This window comes from Oncorhynchus gorbuscha, linkage group LG04 (genome assembly GCF_021184085.1).
Source record: "Oncorhynchus gorbuscha isolate QuinsamMale2020 ecotype Even-year linkage group LG04, OgorEven_v1.0, whole genome shotgun sequence".
In the NCBI taxonomy this organism is placed as follows: domain Eukaryota; kingdom Metazoa; phylum Chordata; class Actinopteri; order Salmoniformes; family Salmonidae; genus Oncorhynchus; species Oncorhynchus gorbuscha.
In genome coordinates, this window is record NC_060176.1 from 10,594,573 (window position 1) to 10,610,948 (window position 16,376).

At 40.0% G+C, this 16,376-nt stretch overlaps 1 protein-coding gene across 14 annotated transcripts in view; it reads right to left on the bottom strand.

Moving 5' to 3' along the window:
- Window positions 1-6,456: 6,456 nt before the first annotated feature.
- Window positions 6,457-16,376, bottom strand: part of LOC124033634 (pleckstrin homology domain-containing family A member 7-like) — a 174,094-nt gene continuing 164,174 nt past the window's right edge. For 13 of the 14 annotated variants that reach the window (XM_046345758.1, XM_046345759.1, XM_046345766.1 and 10 more), the window contains one exon: window positions 8,473-10,545. In XM_046345758.1, the coding sequence (XP_046201714.1) occupies window positions 10,403-10,545 (143 nt within the window). In that variant the 3' untranslated portion in view covers window positions 8,473-10,402. Of the gene's footprint in view, window positions 7,188-8,472; window positions 10,546-16,376 lie in introns of those variants that run through there. The other variant, XM_046345763.1, reaches the window with a different exon arrangement.

Consider the following 16,376-nt stretch of genomic DNA (forward strand, 5'->3'; position numbering starts at 1 on the left):
ATTTTTTCTGTGTGTGGTCAACTGAAGGAAGTGCAGATTATTGGCTCTTGGTCCTCCGGTGCTCATAACCAGGCAACTGCCTGCATAAAGAGAGAGATTGTGTCAGTCCAACTGGTTGGGGTAAGGCAGCAGCATACATCACATTTGCATATCCTGAGCTACTTTGATGCATCTTGAAATGGAAGTCTAGCCTATTAATATTTGAAAAGGAGTGCGTTGAAAATCAACATTTTTGTTACATTAAATGAACACGTGTTCTTCTCCTGCTCTGCATGGTTAATTAGAGAACACTATTCTGTCAGAGGATATGAGGGGGTTGCCGTGTGATTTGTTAGGTTAGCACCAGAGCCATTCAACAACACGTTACATACACATCAGCTTCCTGTCGGAGTTTAGCTTCATGGCAGAGTTTCGTTTTAAATCATACATGATTACAAGGGGCTCCTGAAAAGGTGTGGAAGCCTCCTCCATATGACATCATCCAGGAAACAAATGACACTGCAACAGAAGTTGAGAAAAAATGGTTTCAATTCAGATCAGTGATAGAATCATTTATTCTTAGAAATGTGCACAGACAATGGATACGATTTTCACATACTGTCAGAGTCTAAATGGCATGTCCCTTTGTAGTAAAGCAATAGATGAAAAGGAAACCCGGACCATAAGGTCTACGCTGTAACCTTTTGAACAATAAACACCGCCTCACTACCTTCAAAAATATGTGAGATCAATAAAATGACAAAGCAAATGATGGTGTGGATTGCAGAGGAGCCATAAAGAACAGAACATAACAAACTGCAACATATTATGTGGCAGGAAACAAGAAGGGATCAATTAACTGCTGGTGGTCAGAAAACCAATTCATTATGACGTTTTGTGTTGGTGGCAAGACTTTAGAAACATTTTAATTATAGATAATAGCTTCATGGGAGGGACATGTGTGCAACATATTTGACTATAATGCTGAACATAGGCCCTTTTCAAGTTGAGGTCTTGATCCTTTGGGAGCTGTCTTAAAGTTAGCCATTCCTTTATTGAGATAAAACCCTAACAGGTTGAAGTTGACAATGGTCAACATGACTGAGGACATTCATTTTAACGTGTGCCAAAGTATTCCTTGTAATTCTTGGTCAAAGTTAATTGCAAGTTTAAGGTATTTAAGTATTTGACATCCTGGCTACTGACTGAACTCAACTGTGTTAGTCTTCAGATAATTGTCAAATGATTGTCAAATAAATTATTCTACACAATACACAATAATAAAAAAAAACATTGTTACAAATTGCCAGCAGAATGTTTGTAAAAAATATATTTTTAAACATTTGTGTAAAAAATAGGGGTTATTTTCTCATAATGATTTATTTAGGTAAACACTTTTCTGCATAAATTGAGTGTTCACAAGCCTTCCTTTATATACAGTAGTAACAGGCCTACTTTCCATGGTTCAAATGTCTCAAGGTTGAAAAGTAAGCAATAAGGTCCGAGGAGGTGTGGTATATTGACCATATACCACAAACACCCGAGGTGCCTTATTGTTATTATAAACTGGTTTCCAACACAAATAGAACAGTAAACAAGTATTTTTGCGTCAAATCCATGGTACATTGTCTGACACTGTATACACATGGCTGAAGTGCTGTTTCAGCCAATCAGAATCCAGGACCGAAACTACCCGGGTTTATAATGTTCGGTAAGGTTTCATAATCATGTTGTAGGCCTACATGTTGAAGGCCTAGCTCTTAAGGTAATATCATACCGTAGCTATACAGCAAAAATAAGACAAATTGATACAACATTATTTGACTTGGCACATACTAAATAGGGTACTGCTAATTTATTTGACTCCATATGCCAAAAGAGAAAGATCAGAAAGGTCAAATCAATTCTCATATTTCCAGAGCAGTATGATGACCAGTCTGTAAACTGGCATTATTGATGGAGGTTGGGTGGGTGCTGTATTGCTTTCACAAACTGACACACTAAATTAATCTCCACAATCTGGACATGAACCAGGCATAAAGGCCCTCACTCCCTATCCAGGAACAGGCCTCTCTCTCTGGGCATGAGAGTACACATACAGGCATAAAGGCCCTAACTCCACCACACTTCATTATTAATGAATGCCAAATTATGTAATTAACTCAAACAACATTTGCATACATGCAAATCCTCCTTCTCCCAATTGGACCTGTAAAGTGGGACTCTGTTCTCATTAGCTGACCCAAATCTCTTACTTGTAACTCCAAATTTCCTCAAAGTTTAGTCAGGATCTAATATTTCCTTTTAGGTTAATAGGGAACGACTAATGAATCATTTTTAAATAAGGGAATCTACATGCTTTGTCTAATTACATAATGATAAGGACGTCATATTTCTGTATTGAACTACTTAATTACCAATTCATTACTATCTGCACAAACTCCACTAATGCATATTGCTAGCTCAGGGGTGGGGCTTGAAGAGGGTTGAAAAATGTGTGAAATTCTTACCATGTCAGCAGTGTATCTTCCGTCAGTGATCAGCAGAGTGAAAATGTAGGTTGTTGCCCCTCACATAAAAAGGTTCACTAAAAGCCAAATGCTTACAATACCTGAACAAACACACAAACACGCCATGACTGAACAATTAACTGCTGCAGATGAAATGGTGGAATGAGATCTCAACTATGGCATGATATGAACAGTTGGAAGCCCTTTACACACAAGCAATAACCAATACCCTAACCCATTTAAGTATTAAAACATTGGAAAATGTTCAGTCTTCATGGTGAGGGTGTGTTCTCATCATCATCATCTTCATAATGCTTGCTTTGTAGAGGATTAAAAGGGCCTGAAGATGGCACACATCTGCACAACACATACTTTATTACAACCCAAAGTGAGAGAGTGAAGGTGGGCCTTATTAAAACGACTCATCCAATGTTCATTTGTACCAATAACCAACACTGTAAAACATTTCAGCACAGTGCAGGTTTTTTCTTTTGTGCTTGCAGACAGAGTTGTGCCTTAATTTGAAGTGAAATGTGTTGCTAAGAGGCAGACAAAGTTTGAACTGCTGCTGGATCAAAGAGGAAGCCCAAGGGCATCTTCTTCATTCATGTACACAAAAAGCCCAATTCATTGTAGGTATTGTAAATGCAAAGCGTTTAAGGAACATGAGAGCAATTCATTGTTTTCTTTAACACGGCATTTTTTGAACATTTATACTCAATCATTTATAGGGTAGAACAACTGTGTTCACATAAACCTGTTATCATATACACCATTTTACAGTGCTTTCAGAAGTATTCATACCCCTTGACTTATTGCACATTTTGTTTTGTTACAGCATGAATTCAAAATGGATTAACATTTTTAAAAATCTCGCCCATCTACACACAATACCCCATAATGATAATGTGAAAACATATTTTTATAATCGTTTGAACATTTATTGAAAATGAAATACAGATATATCTCATTTACATAAGTATTCACACCCCTGAGCCAATACTTTGTAGAAGCACTCTTTCTGGGTTCGTCTCTAAGGTCTTTCCACACATAGATTGTGCAACATTTACCCATTATTCTTTTCAAATTCTTCAAGCTCTGTCAAATTGGTGATTGATTATTGCTAGAAAAACATTTTCAGGTCTTGCTATAGATTTTCAAGTAGATTTCAGTCAAAACTGTAACTCAGCCACTCAGGAACATTCACTGTCTTCTTGGTAAGAAACTCCAGTGTAGATTTGGCCTTGTGTTTTAGGTTATTGTCCTGCTGGAAGGTGAATCTATCTCCCAGTGTCTGGTGGAAAGCAGACTGAACCAGGTATTCCACTAGGATTTTGCCTCTGCTTAGCGCCATTCTGTATCTTTGAAGTAACTGTGTGTATTGAAACACCATCCAAAATGTAATTCATAACTTCACCATCCTCAAAGGGATAATTAATGTCATTTGTTTCTCTCCCGCATCTACAAATAGATGCCCTTCTTTGTGAGGCATTGGAAGACCTCCCTGGTCTATGTGGTTGAATCTGTTTTTGAAATTCACTGCTTGACTGAGGGACCTTACAGATAATTGTATGTGTGGGGTACAGAGATGAGGTAGTCATTCAAAAATCATGTTAAACACTATTATTGAACACAGAGTGAGTCCATGCAACTTATTATGTGACTTGTTAAGCACATTTTTACTCCTGAATTGATTTAGGCTTGCCATAACAAAGGGGTTGAATACTTATTGACTCAAGACATTTCAGCTTTTCATTTTTTATTAATTTGTAAAAAATGTCTAAAAACATAATTCCAGTTTTACATTATAGGCCAGTGACAACAAATCTCAATTGAATCCATTTTAAATTTAGCTTGTAACAGAACAAAATGTGGAAAAAGTCTAGGGGTGTATATACTTTCTGAAGAAAGTGTATATGTCTACCCTGAAAGAAAGGCTGTGCTGAAGCATTGAATAACCATTGAATATGTTTTATTGCAATAAACTGAACGAGAATGAGACTATGAATATACTATTAAATGTCAGTCTTAAAAAGTTACAGGTTTATTTTATAATTTTCATTTTACGTAGGCATGTACAGTGTGTTGGGAGAGAATATTCAATCAGTTTTAACTGTTCAATAATTGAACACCAGCCCATCCCTTATTAAAGCATGTATATTGATCTTGAGATGATAAAAGAGCATAAAAGACCATTTTAGAATCAAAAGTACCTTTTGTGTTGGATCCTTTGGTTCAGCTCATGTCCAATCAGAGTCCAGTCAGAGTCACTGACTGGACTTTCACTACTAGACCATCCTCCCTGCACACGCCAGCCTTCTAGTGGTCATGGAATATTGGGAATGACACAAAATGTCAAGCTTAAATACCCAGGGCCATGCCCTTTATTGAAACATACTATACCTGGGATGTTTACCAACAAACAGTTCCACCCTGTTACAATCATGTGGGAAGAGAAACCTTCCCTGTTTATCACAGTTGTTTACTCTGGATTTCATATCAAATTCTCTAATCATTTATAGTTTCAAAATGACTAAAGGTTGTCTCCCCCCCCAAGTGCTCAATTACGGGATTTTTTGAGTCTACTGGGAAAGTCTGGAATTCCTTTTTCTATTCATGTACATTTGAAAACCTTTTCCTAGAGTCAGTGAGGAACATTTTGTAAAGGATGAATGTGTGAGGCCTTGATTACGTTGAACAGAACAAGACAGAATTAGCATAATAGGCCCTATTCCATTCTCTTTGAAGTCCAGAGCATAGCATAACAAATGTATATGAACCAGCAGCCAAACGTCAATAAATGGAAATGCCACAATCCTCAGTGGATGGTCTTGGGTGAATTTCTGCAGGAGGAGGAAAAAAACAGCCCATTTATTGCAAAATAAGCAGAATAGCGGATGTGATGGGTCTTATACCCACCAGGGCTAGCAGGCACTCTGGGGCCCACACTCCCACTCCTCGAGATGGCATGGAGAGAGAGGAGATGTGGCAGCTCCCACTGTGGAGCTCTGAGAGGTGCATCCCCTCTCACAGGTGTTTTCAAAGAGTACCATGATGCAGACAAGGGTATGTAATTACTCTCCAATTAAAGATAAAGATCTCACAAGGGAGGGAAGAGCAGTCTACTGGACCACCAGCCAAAGAAGCATAGCCTATAAGCAAGATACCAGTACATGCTATACAAATATGTTAGAACTGTAGAATTATGTATAGGACTGACAGAACAATTGCAATTGATTCTAGTCATGACTTTTCTATAGCTGACCTTCCATTTACAGAACATGTGAAAAAGTAAGTTACAAAAAGCTCATAATTCCATCAGCTTTGATTCATAAGTTCAATGCCATGTTCGTCTCAAGAGGTTTATTTTACAAAGTAAAAGATCTTTGATTTAAAGATATAAATTCTATGCTTCAGATACACCAATGCTATTACTACCCACCTTCCCAGTTGAAAATGTAGAGACACGGAATAGAAAATGCCCTTTAAGAAGGAGAAGCTTTGAACTAAAGAAACATGTCATGGTTTTTTGTATTGAAAGTTTGTCTCATTTGGTTTGAGCCTGTAAAGTTGGATTCCCTTCTCAGATAATAGAATGAAATGTAACAGGGCAAAGCAATCAATAGGAATGTTCAAAGAGAATCCTTGGAGCTGTGATGAGACCACATTTTGTACTTTTTGGTCAGCATGACGAGAAAGGTTATCAGAACTGGCACAAGATAAAGGGTTTTGAAGATTCCATCACAGTCAACCATATTATTCAACTGTCATCCACAGAATAGTACAATTATTAAACTGGCGCAATAACATATTATTTAAATTCAATATTGTACAATAGGCTATAAGACCTAAGAGTTTTGGGGTTCACATTCTCTGAATACCTTAGTATATCGTTATCATTTTATAACGGTTATTATGACTACTGCATGAGTCTGTTGTCTGAAGACAAAACATTTGATAAGGCAAATGCATGTTAATATCTTTAATATTTACATTTGTAATAATTATCATTGTGCAACCTGCCCAAGCCATCCAGAAAATATTATGTTCAATGTTATTTTCCTCCCAATGTTGTAAGCAAAAATAAAAAAAATCAATTTGGCAAGCCATTAAGAGACTGGCAGTGCTAGATACAAACACAAATTACATTTCAAGTGATTTGGTGTAAGAATATCGTCTGAGTTTTGACAAAAATACAATCAACATGACACATGTTCAGTACCTTATGTTCATATCAACCTTCCAGTTGGTGAATACTCTCATTAACTTTTTTTTTGAAAAAATACAAGTTCCCTCCAAATTCAGATCACACTGCAAGACAAAATATTCTCACCTTGAAAATATCTCTTTCAGTTCTTCACTATGATACAGTATAATGCTAAAAGTGCAATAACATGTATAAAACCTTTTCTATTATGGGATTAACATCTGTTACACACTTCCAAAGTTAATATGCACAGCAGCTTTCACGGCAGACATACATTTTCTTAAGAAAATAGTTACTTCATTTTAGCTCCTAAAAATGCATCAGCGAGTAAGTCCTGCTGCGTGCTACTGAGGGCAGGTTAAATGTTCACTAACACTCATCTACTGTATAACAGTGTAACTGTCAGCACCAAACAAAGTCTTTCTTTCTTCAAGAATCCAGGTTGTATTGTCATCATGGAACAGCACCTCAGTGTCCAGAAAGCGCATTGGCTGAGGGAAAATCAACAAAACACATCAAGTTAGTTTAGGAAGACTGAGACATTCTAGAAAACCAAGCAGAATGGAAGAATGGGAGGAAATGAAGAATACATTCTTAGCTGGGATCCAAGGATTTTAGGCTAGTAAAATAGAAGTATATATATATATATTTTTTTTAAATCAAATACCATGGTCTTACTGAATGCCAAAGTACAGTACTGTACATGGGTAAAGGTTATTAACCTAAACGCATCCCAGCTACAATGAAGATGATGCAGCAGAACTCACCACAACATAAAGTGCATCATACAACACACCAGATCTTTAAAAGGGAATATTAGTCTCATAGGAAACCATGAGAAAACAACCTTTTTTGAAAGCAAGAAAGACAAAACCCCAAAAACCCAAGTGACCATACACCACATATGGAATTAATGGATCATTGTACCTTACTGGCTCGGCTGTAAACCCTCCTTCCATACTCATATTAAACATATCCAATCCAAACTCAAATCTAGATTCGGCTTTCTATTTCGCAACAAAGCCTCCTTCACTCACGCTGCCAAACTTACCCTAGTAAGACTGACAGTCCTACCGATCCTCGACTTCGGCGATGTCATCTACAAAATAGCTTCCAACACTCTACTCAGCAAACTGGATGCAGTCTATCACAGTGCCATCCGTTTTGTTACCAAATCCCCTTATACCACCCACCACTGCGACCTGTATGTTAACAACACCCACCCGATAGCACACGTTCCAGCAGGTGTATCTCACTGATCATCCCCAAAGCCAACACCTAATTTGGCCGCATTTCCTTCCAGTTCTCTGCTGCCAGTGACTGGAATGAATTGCAAAAATCGTTGATGTTGGAGACTTTTATTTCCCTCACCAACTTTAAACATCAACTATCTGAGCAGCTAACCGATCACTGCAGCTGTACATAGTCCATCTGTAAATAGCCCATCACAACTACCTACCTCATCCCCATACTGTTTTTATTTATTTACTTTTCTGCTCTTTTAAACACCAGTGTCTCTACTTGCACATCATCATCTGCTCATTTATCACTCCAGTGTTAATCTGCTAAATTTGCTTCTATGGCCTATTTATTGCCTACCTCCTCATGCCTTTTGCACACAATGTATATAGACTTTCTTTTTAACACTGTGTCATTGACTTGTTTATTGTGTTATTGGCTTGTTTATTGTTTACTCCATGTGTAACTCCAATTTGTAAGTCGCTCTGGATAAGAGCGTCTGCTAAATGACTTAAATGTAAATGTAAATGTGTTCTTGTCTGTGTCACACTGCTTTGCTTTATCTTGGCACGGTCGCAGTTGCAAATGAGAACTTGTTCTCAACTAGCCTACCTGGTTAAATAAAATAAAAATAAAAACTACATTGTGAACTGGGAAACATTCTCTGCTCTCTGTCTTTCTGTACAGCATGTCATATAGTGGAAAAATGTTGTGTCATTTTTTCCCTCAAACTCAACTCACATCACAACAAACTTGAAGCAACTGAATGAAATGCTACAGTGTACTGTTAAACCAAGCGGTGACAACAACAGTCATCTAACAACATCATACTGTGTGTGAGACTGATTCAGTGAACACCGTTTGTTTCTTTTAGAACACAGGAGCTGTATCTTTAGGTATCCTTTGGAAACAAACATAGCTGAACACATACAGGAGCTGTATCTTTAGGTATCCTTTGGAAACAAACATAGCTGAACACATACAGGGGCTGTATCTTTAGGTATCCTTTGGAAACAAACATAGCTGAACACATACAGGGGCTGTATCTTTAGGTATCCTTTGGAAACAAACATAGCTGAACACATACAGGAGCTGTATCTTTAGGTATCCTTTGGAAACAAACATAGCTGAACACATACAGGGGCTGTATCTTTAGGTATCCTTTGGAAACAAACATAGCTGAACACATACAGGAGCTGTATCTTTAGGTATCCTTTGGAAACAAACATAGCTGAACACATACAGGGGCTGTATCTTTAGGTATCCTTTGGAAACAAACATAGCTGAACACATACAGGGGCTGTATCTTTAGGTATCCTTTGGAAACAAACATAGCTGAACACATACAGGAGCTGTATCTTTAGGTATCCTTTGGAAACAAACATAGCTGTCGTTTACTCTACAACAATTTCCTTTCCAAATATATATGTATGTAAGTGCAGATTGTAGGCTTGGCTGTGCATACTGAACCATCTCCAAATATATATGTATGTAAGTGCAGATTGTAGGCTTGGCTGTGCATACTGAACCATCTCCAAATATATATGTATGTAAGTGCAGATTGTAGGCTTGGCTGTGCATACTGAACCATCTCCAAATATATTGTCTGCGTCCCAAATAGCATCCTATTCACTACATAGGCCCTATGGGTCCTGGTCAAAAGTAGAGCACTATATAGGGAATAAGGCATTTCCAAATGTCCATACATCATAACCTCTGACCCCGACCCTTTCAGGTGAGCAGCACACATAGATGAGGAAGGAAATAGGACAGGGTTGTTGATAGACACCAACAAGGTAGAAGACACCAAAATATACACAAAGACATGCACACAGTCCCACACATATTGCAGAGTGCCATGGATAAGGAAGGGGATCGGGTTAGTAGTCAAGGATAGCCAACAGATGGTGCATGATTGAGCCAGTACAGTAGAGAGCCTGAGAGTGCCACAGGCCAAAGTTAACTGGACACACTCACACGGTATCATGATCAGTCCCAATGTGTTTGCACATTAAAAATAGTGTCACTTTAATTTTTCTCCCTGTTCTACATGTTTTGGTGAATACTGTTAGCAGTCTACAGATGGTGGGATAATTGGTGTTGTGGAATGCAGCTGTGAACACTTGTTCCACTGTCAAGGTGCTGAAGCAAAAGGTGTCTCACTTCTTTGTTAATTGCACACAATGCTCACATAGCTAGTGGCATTTGTGTTGCCCCCTTACCCTGGCCAACACACATTTTAGATAAAGTTACAAAAACAATTTACAGACAATTAGCACATTGAGATTAGCTGGCTGCCTGTGTAGTTATGCTGACGGTAATGAGAGGGGTGATCTACTACCTTCTGAATTACAACAGTGCGGTGATCATGCAGACAGAGAGGTGTGAAGCAGCACCCATGTTAGGGAGAATTAGTGAAACCTCAATACCATTAGCATGCTGTTAGTCCTTACTTTGTTTTCTCTGATTAGACAAACGAGAAGTGAAATCCGTTGCTTAGAGGAGGAGGAGGAGGGGGAGGTGCCTGAGAGACAGGAGGAAGAGGAGGAGGAGGTGGAGGAGGAGGTGGAGGAGGAGGCACGGTGGGGATGTTAGGTTGCAGTGGTACTACTGAGAAGTAGATACAGGGAGAAGAAGAGGAAGACAGAGAGGAAGAGGAGAACAGGACATTAGTCACATTAGGAGCAGCACTGACAAATCCAAAGGCAGTATTGTTTTTAAGACCACCACAAGCGAGACCGATTCAAGACCAAGACTGGAGAAAATTGAGTCTGAGTCAAGACCATGACTGGAGAAAATTGAGTCTGAGTCAAGACCAAGACTGGAGAAAATTGAGTCTGAGTCAAGACCATGACTGGGAGGGGGGCAACCAGAAAAATGCTGGGAGGGTGTCGACCAGAGAAAATGTGATTCCAATTCAAGACCATGGTTGTAATTGTGTCAAATCGCAACCATAATTGTCCAGTATTTCTGTGTTGATATTTCAGAAGAACATATGGATGGTGTAGACATTCAGAATGGTGACAATATGCTGCTGAGGAAAACAGAGAGACACTCCACTTACCCAAACAGGTCTGTAATTGATACAAAGACAAAATATACAGTATTACATCTTCCCCATGTCTCCCCTTACTAATAGTGAGAGCACAACTTTCAAACAATGTCCCCAACTCCTCCCTACCAGCAAATCAAGGAAATTCTGACGAGCGTGACAAAGTTTAGGGTAAAGGACAGTAATGTTAAGAGTAGAGTAGGAAGCCCAGGTTTGAATTGGCGATAAGATTTTAATGTGTAATGAAAGGAGTGTATATATTTGGCCTGGCGAAGTGGTTTTATGGGCTGACTGAATGGAAGCTGATTGGTGTTGGCCAGAAATTAATTCCTCATTGTCCGAGGCAAAGTCAAGACCGAATTAAAACATTTCCGACACCGGGACAAGACTGAGACACCCAACATGTGGTCTATAGACTGGTCCCAAATACTACAACACAGGGACAAGACTGAGACACCCAACATGTGGTCTATAGACTGGTCTTGAACACTAAACATACCGTACAGTAAAACAGTAAAATATAAGATGTCACTTCAATCAATTATCATGTAGCTGCATGTCAATAAAATGCCAATGTTTATTTCTTAATTATACATAATCGAATTGAAAGAAGTTTCCTTTTATGCCAAAGAGTTGAAAAAAAACATTGATTTGGTCTGACAAGATGCCTCGTGTGATGTATTCTGAAATTTCTCTATGCTGGAAAGATTGTTTGAATTGTTGACTCTGCTCTTCTGTGCATATTAAGCTCCATCACATCCTGATGCTTGAGTGTAAGTCTGTGTGACAGAGAGAGAGAAGAGAAAGAGAAGAGCGAGAGAAAGAAAGAGAACGAGAGAGAGAGACGCAACTCATCTAAAGGGCTGCTACTGATGATGCTACTGGAAGGGTGAACCTGCCTGCTGCAAGGTAAAGATGAAAAGTGATCTGGGTGTCTTTTATGAGGGTTCAGAACCGTGTTCAAAGAGCCAGCTACGGGAGGATGCAGTTGAGAGCCTGAGCACAGACTTACTGGGTCATTGATCAGCCTCACAAAATAGCCTCATCAAGAGAATCCTCCCCGTCTGAAAGATTAGACACGGATCGCAATTATCTCTGTCTTTACTCATAAGGCCCACACTTATAAGAAATAATATTGAGTTATTAGGAGATGAACGGCCTGATAGCCCGGCTTTGCACCTTTCCCCTCCCCTCCTCCATCATCCACAGAGCACTCTTGAAAGCGAGCTACCCTCTGTTTATCCCATCTTCAGCTATCCAGAGGATGTCAATGTGATGCAAGGTAGATTTTACTGATATTGTCAGACACATACTTGAAAGATAATCATTTCTGAAAGTGTTTGGCCCTGACATGACGAACATCCACACAAGAGCGTCAGTCTCTTAGAATCTGTGCATGAACCAAAAAGGGGAGGACTAGGTGCTCAATCATAAGTATAGTTATTGGAAATGACACATGATTGGCAGAAGTTGTACCACCAAGTTCATGTTTGAAGAGTGAAGACTAAAACATCATGTGGAAGTTTGTAGTGAGAAGATGACCAGTTATTCAGAACATTCATGTATGTCTATCAACGCCTTCTACAAAATATAATTTGACGTTTGGAAATGTTGGAAACCTTTTATGTATACAAATTCAAAGAAGAGTCACAGAGCATCAAACAGTCCTTTTCTTTTATCCCATGCAGTCATGACTTTCTCCCAGCCTCTGATACATTAGTGTTGGAATTACTGCAGACTTGGTGCAGAGTGTGTGTTGGTATTACTGCAGACTAGATGCAGAGTGTGTGTTGGTATTACTGCAGACTAGATGCAGAGTGTGTGTTGGTATTACTACAGACTAGATGCAGAGTGTGTGTTGGTATTACTGCAGACTAGATGCAGAGTGTGTGTTGGTATTACTGCAGACTAGATGCAGAGTGTGTGTTGGTATTACTGCAGACTAGATGCAGAGTGTGTGTTGGTATTACTGCAGACTAGATGCAGAGTGTGTGTTGGTATTACTGCAGACTAGATGCAGAGTGTGTGTTGGTATTACTACAGACCTGGTGCAGAGTGTGTGTTGGTATTACTACAGACTTGGTGCAGAGTGTGTGTTGGTATTACTACAGACCTGGTGCAGAGTGTGTGTTGGTATTACTACAGACTTGGTGCAGAGTGTGTGTTGGAATTACTGCAGACTAGATGCAGAGTGTGTGTTGGTATTACTACAGACTTGGTGCAGAGTGTGTGTTGGTATTACTACAGACCTGGTGCAGAGTGTGTGTTGGTATTACTGCAGACTAGATGCAGAGTGTGTGTTGGTATTACTACAGACTAGATGCAGAGTGTATGTTGGTATTACTGCAGACTAGATGCAGAGTGTGTGTTGGTATTACTACAGACCTGGTGCAGAGTGTGTGTTGGTATTACTACAGACTAGATGCAGAGTGTGTGTTGGTATTACTGCAGACTTGGTGCAGAGTGTGTGTTGGTATTACTGCAGACTAGATGCAGAGTGTGTGTTGGTATTACTACAGACTAGATGCAGAGTGTGTGTTGGTATTACTACAGACTTGGTGCAGAGTGTGTGTTGGTATTACTACAGACTAGATGCAGAGTGTGTGTTGGTATTACTACAGACTTGGTGCAGAGTGTGTGTTGGTATTACTACAGACTAGATGCAGAGTGTGTGTTGGTATTACTACAGACTTGGTGCAGAGTGTGTGTTGGTATTACTACAGACTTGGTGCAGAGTGTGTGTTGGAATTACTGCAGACTTGGTGCAGAGTGTGTGTTGGTATTACTACAGACTAGATGCAGAGTGTGTGTTGGTATTACTGCAGACTAGATGCAGAGTGTGTGTTGGTATTACTGCAGACTAGATGCAGAGTGTGTGTTGGTATTACTGCAGACTAGATGCAGAGTGTGTGTTGGTATTACTGCAGACTAGATGCAGAGTGTGTGTTGGTATTACTACAGACTAGATGCAGAGTGTGTGTTGGTATTACTGCAGACTAGATGCAGAGTGTGTGTTGGTATTACTGCAGACTAGATGCAGAGTGTGTGTTGGTATTACTGCAGACTAGATGCAGAGTGTGTGTTGGTATTACTACAGACCTGGTGCAGAGTGTGTGTTGGTATTACTGCAGACTAGATGCAGAGTGTGTGTTGGTATTACTACAGACTTGGTGCAGAGTGTGTGTTGGTATTACTACAGACCTGGTGCAGAGTGTGTGTTGGTATTACTACAGACTTGGTGCAGAGTGTGTGTTGGTATTACTGCAGACTAGATGCAGAGTGTGTGTTGGTATTACTACAGACTTGGTGCAGAGTGTGTGTTGGTATTACTACAGACCTGGTGCAGAGTGTGTGTTGGTATTACTGCAGACTAGATGCAGAGTGTGTGTTGGTATTACTACAGACTAGATGCAGAGTGTGTGTTGGTATTACTACAGACATGGTGCAGAGTGTGTGTTGGTATTACTACAGACCTGGTGCAGAGTGTGTGTTGGTATTACTACAGACTTGGTGCAGAGTGTGTGTTGGTATTACTACAGACCTGGTGCAGAGTGTGTGTTGGTATTACTACAGACCTGGTGCAGAGTGTGTGTTGGTATTACTGCAGACTAGATGCAGAGTGTGTGTTGGTATTACTACAGACTAGATGCAGAGTGTGTGTTGGTATTACTGCAGACTAGATGCAGAGTGTGTGTTGGTATTACTGCAGACTAGATGCAGAGTGTGTGTTGGTATTACTACAGACCTGGTGCAGAGTGTGTGTTGGTATTACTACAGACTAGATGCAGAGTGTGTGTTGGTATTACTGCAGACTTGGTGCAGAGTGTGTGTTGGTATTACTGCAGACTAGATGCAGAGTGTGTGTTGGTATTACTACAGACTAGATGCAGAGTGTGTGTTGGTATTACTACAGACTAGATGCAGAGTGTGTGTTGGTATTACTACAGACTTGGTGCAGAGTGTGTGTTGGTATTACTACAGACTAGATGCAGAGTGTGTGTTGGTATTACTGCAGACTAGATGCAGAGTGTGTGTTGGTATTACTACAGACTTGGTGCAGAGTGTGTGTTGGTATTACTACAGACTTGGTGCAGAGTGTGTGTTGGTATTACTACAGACTAGATGCAGAGTGTGTGTTGGTATTACTACAGACTTGGTGCAGAGTGTGTGTTGGAATTACTATAGACTTGGTGCAGAGTGTGTGTTGGAATTACTGCAGACTTGGTGCAGAGTGTGTGTTGGTATTACTACAGACTTGGTGCAGAGTGTGTGTTGGTATTACTACAGACTTGGTGCAGAGTGTGTGTTGGTATTACTACAGACTTGGTGCAGAGTGTGTGTTGGTATTACTACAGACTTGGTGCAGAGTGTGTGTTGGTATTACTACAGACTTGGTGCAGAGTGTGTGTTGGTATTACTACAGACTTGGTGCAGAGTGTGTGTTGGTATTACTACAGACTTGGTGCAGAGTGTGTGTTGGTATTACTACAGACTTGGTGCAGAGTGTGTGTTGGTATTACTGCAGACTTGGTGCAGAGTGTGTGTTGGTATTACTACAGACTTGGTGCAGAGTGTGTGTTGGTATTACTACAGACTTGGTGCAGAGTGTGTGTTGGTATTACTACAGACTTGGTGCAGAGTGTGTGTTGGTATTACTACAGACTTGGTGCAGAGTGTGTGTTGGTATTACTACAGACTTGATGCAGAGTGTGTGTTGGTATTACTGCAGACTAGATGCAGAGTGTGTGTTGGTATTACTGCAGACCTGGTGCAGAGTGTGTGTTTGTATTACTGTAGACTAGATGCAGAGTGTGTGTTGGTATTACTGCAGACTAGATGCAGAGTGTGTGTTGGTATTACTGCAGACTAGATGCAGAGTGTGTGTTGGTATTACTGCAGACTAGATGCAGAGTTTGTGTTGGTATTACTACAGACCTGGTGCAGAGTGTGTGTTGGTATTACTGTAGACTAGATGCAGAGTGTGTGTTGGTATTACTGCAGACTAGATGCAGAGTGTGTGTTGGTATTACTACAGACCTGGTGCAGAATGTGTGTGTTGGTATTACTGTAGACTAGATGCAGAGTGTGTGTTGGTATTACTGCAGAGAGTGCCTCCAGTTTGTGTGTTGGTATTACTGCAGACTAGATGTAGAGTGTGTGTTGGTATTACTGCAGAGATTGTGTCCAGTTGTGTGTGTTGGTATTACTGCAGAGATTGTGTCCAGTTGTGTGTGTTGGTATTACTGCAGACTAGATGCAGAGTGTGTGTTGGTATTACTGCAGAGATTGTGTCCAGTTGTGTGTGTTGGTATTACTGCAGAGATTGTGTCCAGTTGTGTGTGTTGGTATTACTGCAGAGAGTGTGTCCAGTTGTGTGTGTTGGTATTAC